This window comes from Arachis ipaensis, chromosome B08 (assembly GCF_000816755.2).
Source record: "Arachis ipaensis cultivar K30076 chromosome B08, Araip1.1, whole genome shotgun sequence".
Lineage (NCBI taxonomy): Eukaryota > Viridiplantae > Streptophyta > Magnoliopsida > Fabales > Fabaceae > Arachis > Arachis ipaensis.
The window spans coordinates 41,880,375-41,886,905 of record NC_029792.2 but is presented as its reverse complement, the minus strand read 5'-3'; the positions used below and the strand labels follow the sequence as shown (position 1 = coordinate 41,886,905).

General features: G+C 35.6%; 1 protein-coding gene across 3 annotated transcripts; it reads right to left on the bottom strand.

Annotated features, from left to right (window-relative positions):
- On the bottom strand, nt 454-5,232 carry LOC107613440 (protein FAM133). 3 transcript variants are annotated; one of them, XM_016315435.2, is made up of 7 exons: nt 5,005-5,232; nt 4,509-4,637; nt 3,224-3,431; nt 2,910-2,974; nt 2,435-2,611; nt 1,125-1,500; nt 454-1,042 (listed from the first exon to the last, which is right to left on the bottom strand). In XM_016315435.2, the coding sequence occupies exons 2-7, from the start codon at nt 4,582-4,584 to the stop codon at nt 730-732; spliced, it is 1,215 nt and encodes a 404-aa protein (XP_016170921.1). In that variant the 5' UTR covers nt 4,585-4,637; nt 5,005-5,232; the 3' UTR covers nt 454-729. The 3 variants fall into 3 exon arrangements, with proteins under 3 accessions (XP_016170921.1, XP_016170922.1, XP_020965001.1); XM_016315436.2 differs by having other exon boundaries at nt 4,493-4,637; nt 5,005-5,231; XM_021109342.1 differs by lacking the exon at nt 4,509-4,637 and having other exon boundaries at nt 5,005-5,228.

Below are 6,531 nucleotides of genomic sequence, written 5' to 3'. Positions count from 1 at the left end.
TATATATATCCAAAGTCAACTTTAATAAATTACTTTTGAAAAATAAAACTTTACCAAACAATCTAGCACATGTATATATAAAAAATTAGTTATACACAAAAATATATTATCACTATTTTTCTGTAAAAATAACTTTTTATAAAATTGTCATTAAAAAATAAAAACTGATATAAATACATAAAACAAGAAAAAGAAAAAAATAAAGAAATGACACATGCGTAGAATTCACAAAATTCTGACCATAATCAAATAAAATCCATCGGATTTTCTTACTTCCAGAAAAACAATATATTTCATTTTAATGTTGTTTTAGTTTTGCTTTTGGAAATAACGATTTCTTAAATTTAACTAAGAAATTTTCTAGAATGAGTTAAATATTTTTAGTTCAATATGAGATCTACGCAAAGTAGCTTGCCAGTTTCAACGAAAAGAATGAAGTTTGGATGGATATTATGATGTTAAATCTGCTTGATGAAATTTCCACAAATCTCTACATGAATTTCATTTGTCAATAGTTCGCCAACTAAAAGTTGCTGTAACTTTTTGTAGGCATAAATCTCACCCATGCTTGCCAAATTGCATTTACCTACTAGCTTACTACTATTCAACTTGTATATGATAAATTTACCCACATCTCTGATCTTACGCAATATATGTACAAAGTAAAAATGTTAGTTTTCCAAATTTTCTAAAGTTACCTACAGTGAATATCAAATTCCACAAAAGTTCTTAGTGACGGTGTTTTCTTCTTTTCTCCTTTTTCTTGTGCTTTGATTTTTCTTTGGACCTGTGCTTCTTAGAGTTAGAGTGCTCCTTGTCTGAGTTGCCAGAGTGAGACTTTCTTTGCTTTTTCAGCCTTTTATCGTGAAGCTCCTCTTCTGAAGATTCATTCGACTTCCCTGATGACAGCCTCTCAGGACCATAAATAAGACGGCGCTCCCTTGCATCCGGTGTAGGACTAGCTTCCCCATCTGGATGGGGCGGAAGGTAAGGCCCAGTCTCATCCATTCTGGGACCGATGCCACCTCTGCCTCGCTTTTTCCTGCACCAAACTAATGTCTCTTAAACAAAAATGAAGACTAAGTGTAAATGACACATCAGAATACAAGAGAAAGTAGCAATACCTTGTATGAAGAAACTCTTCCATCTCTTCATCCCTTATACCTTCTGGTTCTGGATTATACTCTGGTTCTTGAAAATTGCCATGTCTACTCATGCTTCTTGATAGGTTACTATTACTAATATCCTTGTAGTATTTGTCAGAACTTCCTTTATCTTTTGATCCACACTCATCCCATTCTCTTTTACTTGAACATGAAGAAGAGGCATTCAAGCTATTATCAAAAGCAGCATATCGTCTAGAGATTCCTGATGAGTCACGATCCGTGTGGCTTTTGTAACCACTGCTTTTATCTTTCGTGGTGCCTTTAGCCTGTTTATCAAGTTCCAATTCTTTCTGTCGCACTCGCCACATCTCATTCACTTCCACAGCTCGATTTGCTGATATGAAAAAAAATTAATAAACAATTGACATAAATTATAGCACAACACAGACAAGAGGAGGATGGCCATTTTATTATCTAGATCCTCAATAAATGAAGTTTCAACATGGTTAAATGCAATAACAACAAAGCTGTATTGATACAACAGAAATTAAGCCTTATCCCACATGATGGGGTTGGCATACCATAATGTTCTATAACTAAGAAATATCCATAGATAATAAGGAACACAGTCGTCAATATCAGATGTCACTATATTATGGCTGATCTCAAAACTGCCATAGATGATTCGGAGGTTAGAGGAATGTAGGATGATCAAGATTTTGACAAAGGCATATATATATATATATATCTGTGTGTGTGTGTGTGTGTGTGTGTGTGTGTGCGTGTAAGAGAGAGAGCAAAGATCAAATAACACCAGTGTTAATTTAAGCAAATTTAAACTGTTTATATCTATCTAACAAAGTTATTTTTTCTCAATCTAATTGTTGACCACAATCACCTATCGTGAAGATCATTTGTACCAAGTTTTGTAAATATACATCAATAAGACTATTGTAACAATCCATAGGCATGTGTGTTTTAAATTTTTATATTATCGTTGATTTTTATCTATAAAAAGGTATATCAAATGATTCTGAATTGAGATGAAATTTCATATACATGATCTATAGTATATAAGCTTCTAATCCGATGATAGCTTTTATAAAAAAGTAGTCCAATAAAAGTTATTTAATTGTGTAACATTAAGTTAAACTTAGATAAATAGATAAACTTTCTACTACAAACAGGAAAAGCCCCACTGGATCAGATATACAGACATTCTTTCATGCATAGTAATATAACTTCCTTGAAAGAACAGACCTGAATCATAAGATAATCTAGAACAAAAATAGCCAAGTTCTATCTAAAATTTGTGACTAAGAACCAACCTTGTTGTACCCCACGTACAGTAGCAGTGAGGAAACATGAATTTGGCCGAGTCCTTGCATTAGACTTATGAAGATAAGCCAGAACACCTTCCTGTTCAGACTGTCGCCGCAATTCAGCTGCTTCCCTCATAAGCATAGCAGCTAATCTGTTTTCAGTCTCCAAATCCATCTGTGCAGCTGGTCATATGACCCAAAAAAATAGAGAGGAAAACATTGGTGAGAGGATAATTGAATGAATAACAATGAAAACAAATAACTATCAATCAACTTGAAGGTTATTGTAGATGGCAGCTCATGGTGGCGAGCCAAAACTCTGCCATAGAATATAGCGTATGATGTCACGAGAAATGGCGAATTACCTAAAAAATGAGGAGTGTTAAGGGGCCAGTAAGTTTTGTAATTTGTAGCCATCAATTAGCCATCATTAGTGTTTTTAATGGTGTGAAATTACATCTAATGATAAAAGATTGCTTACTTTTCTTTTGCTGGTTAAGTGCTGGCCAGATTTTAATTAAACTGCTGGCCCCATAGACTTTTTCCCTAAAAAATACAGGCAAAAAAATGCAGAAAATTGGACATATAAGTTATAAAATCTAATCAATCTAAGCAATTTTCTACTCATAAGGCATGCAATTAATTCAGCAAATTCAATAGAAATTCAACAAATAAACATACATCAAGTCTTAACACACCAAAATACATGTATACGCGCAATCAAAACAAGAATAACCAAAAGAATGAATAAGTACAGCAACAAATATTAAAGTGATAATGAAAATTGGAACCAACCACTCTTGGACGATAGAGCCAGTTAGCTGCCTAGCACACGAGAGAACAGCACAGCCTTTGCACGTTGGGTGGCCGACGCCGATGCCACCGCCACGAAAAGTAAAGACCGGAGAATGCAGAAATGAGATTATCGGAGAAGTATAAACAGAAAGATTACGATGATGATTTGATCCGGAACAAGATTTGATTGTGAAAGAGAGATGACACCCTGTAAGATTGAAAAGGATGAGGGAAAATAAAATTTTATTTTTCTGAGAAAGTGAAACCCTAGTTTAATGGGAATGTCAGAGAATTACTATATTTATGGCAAGGTTCTGAAAATCGAACCGATCATCAAACCGTTTTTATCACTGGTTCACTGGTCCAACCGGTTCAACCGTGGTCCAACCGAAAAAACCAGTTTATAATAAAATAATAAATAAATTATAAATAAACACTCTAAAATATAATTATAAATAAAAACACTCTAAAGAATCATTGTCCAAGGTTTCTAATTTGATGACAAACAACTGAATGCTGTTAGAAAGCTTCTCTAGGATGCTTCTTCTTCATTTACGGTCGGAAGCGAAGATAGCCTCGCTGAGTTAAAAGTTGCTTCCCTGCCTCCAACTAGATCAAATTGTAACCAAAATTCAGAATAAACAAGAAATAAAAATACATGAATTAAGAGAAAGGCTTCAATTTTAGTAAAAACTGAAGCTTCAACAAACAAACTATGTCATAACAGCTATGTAAATAAAAAGAGCAACTAATTTTCGAAAAGAAAAAGAACATGAATATATGATTAAATGAAATGAAGTGAGGAAATAATTGAACTGAAACATGTCTAGTAAACTCCTGGGTACCAAGAAAGATCAGTTGTTACATTCAAAGAATTAAAAGAAAGAACACATGAAGAATTCAAAATAAGATCACATAGAAATATGCTTGGTTTAGTAACTTGTTCTTGCCATTCAGGTCTCAACTACCTCAATATGAATCCTACCTCAACTTTCTTTAGATAATGTACAAATCATGCTTTTAAAAATCTTTTAATTCAATAATACATACTTGATACTTCTTCCACCTTGTGGCTCCCTTTCTACCAACTTGGGCATCATAACACATGCTTGCTCTTAATTGCTCTCAGCATTGACACCAAGGAATCAAAAATATCAAAGCATTCTATTGCTAACCAATATTTCATCCTAGCCATAAATATTACTACAACACTACCTACAGCACAATAAATGCACCAAAGGTCAACAATTCAACAACATTGATGCGTACGGGTAGAGACATATACTGAGGTATAAACTGGGATCATATCTGATCATGGAGGAGTGAAAATAGTTTATCAGTGTCACTCTCTGATAAGCCATTCTCAGGAGTAATCTGCAGCTTGGGACATTTGAAGGGATACCCAGGTAAGCATCTATAAAGAGAAAGACACAGAAGGGCCAATTTAATATCAATTCACAATAAAAAAAAATTAAAAAAAACAAAAATAATAAGAAAAGCTATCTTAAATCCTGTTGAATGTCAAACCATTAACATCTACATATGAATTGACAACAAAGGTGCAAAAGACGATAATGCAGTAATCAAATAATCAATTATCACAAGATCTTCAATAATCAGCGAAATCACAACATACAAAACAGGAACACAGCAGAACCAGGGCTCATCAGAAATCAAATAATGATTCAAAATATTTAATACAAAACATTCAAATAATCAGTAATCAAATAATCATTAAACAGGGCATAAAAAAATGCAGAAGAATTGAGCAGTGAACTGACCTTTGAAGTCTGGGGCTCTGGGCTCTGGGGTTTGACGAACAGACGGCGGCAGTGGATCGACGGACAAACGAACGGCGGCTGAGAGGCCTTGACGTTGAGTTGAGTTGAGTTCTGGAGAGTGAAGAAGGAGAGAAGGGGGCAAGGAGCTCTCAGCGCTACCGAAGCTTTGTTTTTTTTTTTTTTTGTTATAAACGAAACGGCTACAAGACGACGGCGCACAGGACGAAGACGACAGAGGATGGATGCCGAGCGAGGAATAAAAGACCGAAGTGCGACCAGGGGGTTGAGGACAAGACGAAGAGAGAAGCCTCGGAGAACCACGGACGGCAGCAATGGCTCACTCACTCCGTGTTTATTAAAAATTTTAAAATTATTTTTAAATTTTAATTTATTTAAATTTTGTCCCAAAAATTCGATTTGCATCAACTCTATCTTTTAAATTAACGTCGTTCAGATCAGTAATAAAGGTTAGTGATGTAGCAAAATGAAATATGAGATGTGACAAAAAAAAGTGAAATCTCCAAAATATCCCTGTGTGAATAACCTAAGTGACGACTTCCCTTTTCTTATCCTTTTCAAATGTCTTCCCATTTGTTTTCCCTTTGCTACGAAGAAACAAAGCCAGAGAACACAGAGTCACACGAACAAGATCCGACTTGGAGGGTGGTCACCCGTCGCGCCATTCTCTTCAGTTCGTTGCGACGACGTGCAGGACGACGCAGGTGGTGACGTCGTCGACGCCAAGCAAGGATTCTGGGTTAGGGTTTAGTCATCGACGAGGGAGTAAACGTAACGCCGTGCATTCATCAACGATTGTGAGGAGCAGAATCTCGGCAAGGAGTAGACAAAGAAAAAGAGGGAGCAGAATGCCGATTGCGAGACGAGGGAGACACCTACGCAGCCACCAATTGCCGACGAGGTAGCCGTTGGGAGAGGTTGAGGTAGCGCCATTCTGATTAAGGTTTCTGACGAAATAGGCTACCATTTAATTTTGAAACTGCATTGTTTGAACGGTTAGGGTTTAGGCTTTTTTCATTCTTCATTGCTGTTAGGTTTTTATTGTAGTGAGGAATTGAGGGGTTTTTGTTGTGTTTTTGTGAAAAATATCATGTTTACGTGGTCTATATTTTTGAATAATTTGTTACCCTATTCTCTGTTTTGGAAATTTTTTTATAATGGCAGGATGGATGATTTCAGTGTTAGGGTTCATCACAGGGGTAGGTTTTGTAGTGATAAGGATAAAAGTGAATATATTGATGGTGAGGGGACAACAGTTGACTGGTGTGACAGAAATAGATGGAGTGTTAGAGCATCTCCAACGGGAGAAAAATTGGAGCCCAGTTATTGTTGTGTTAGAGGGAAAGGAGAATTTATGCGTTGGAGTGAGAAGAAAGTGAGTTTTCACACTAATTTCGAGAAGGAGGAGTCCCTCTGAATGGGGACTCCTGTTATCCAATCAACACTTGCCATTTGGCAAGTTATTTAAAAAATAAATAATTATATAAAATATTAATTAATTAAATAGTG

Excerpts from the sequence above, each read along its gene's own strand:
- LOC107613440 (XM_016315435.2), bottom strand. The coding sequence starts at position 4,584 with ATGGCTTATCAGAGAGTGACACTGATAAACTATTTTCACTCCTCCATG. Across the intron at positions 2,612-2,909 it reads ACTTAACCAGCAAAAGAAAA|CTGCACAGATGGATTTGGAG; the intron begins GTAAGCAATCTT and ends TCATATGACCAG. Across the intron at positions 1,501-2,434 it reads TGTACGTGGGGTACAACAAG|CAAATCGAGCTGTGGAAGTG; the intron begins GTTGGTTCTTAG and ends TTTTCATATCAG.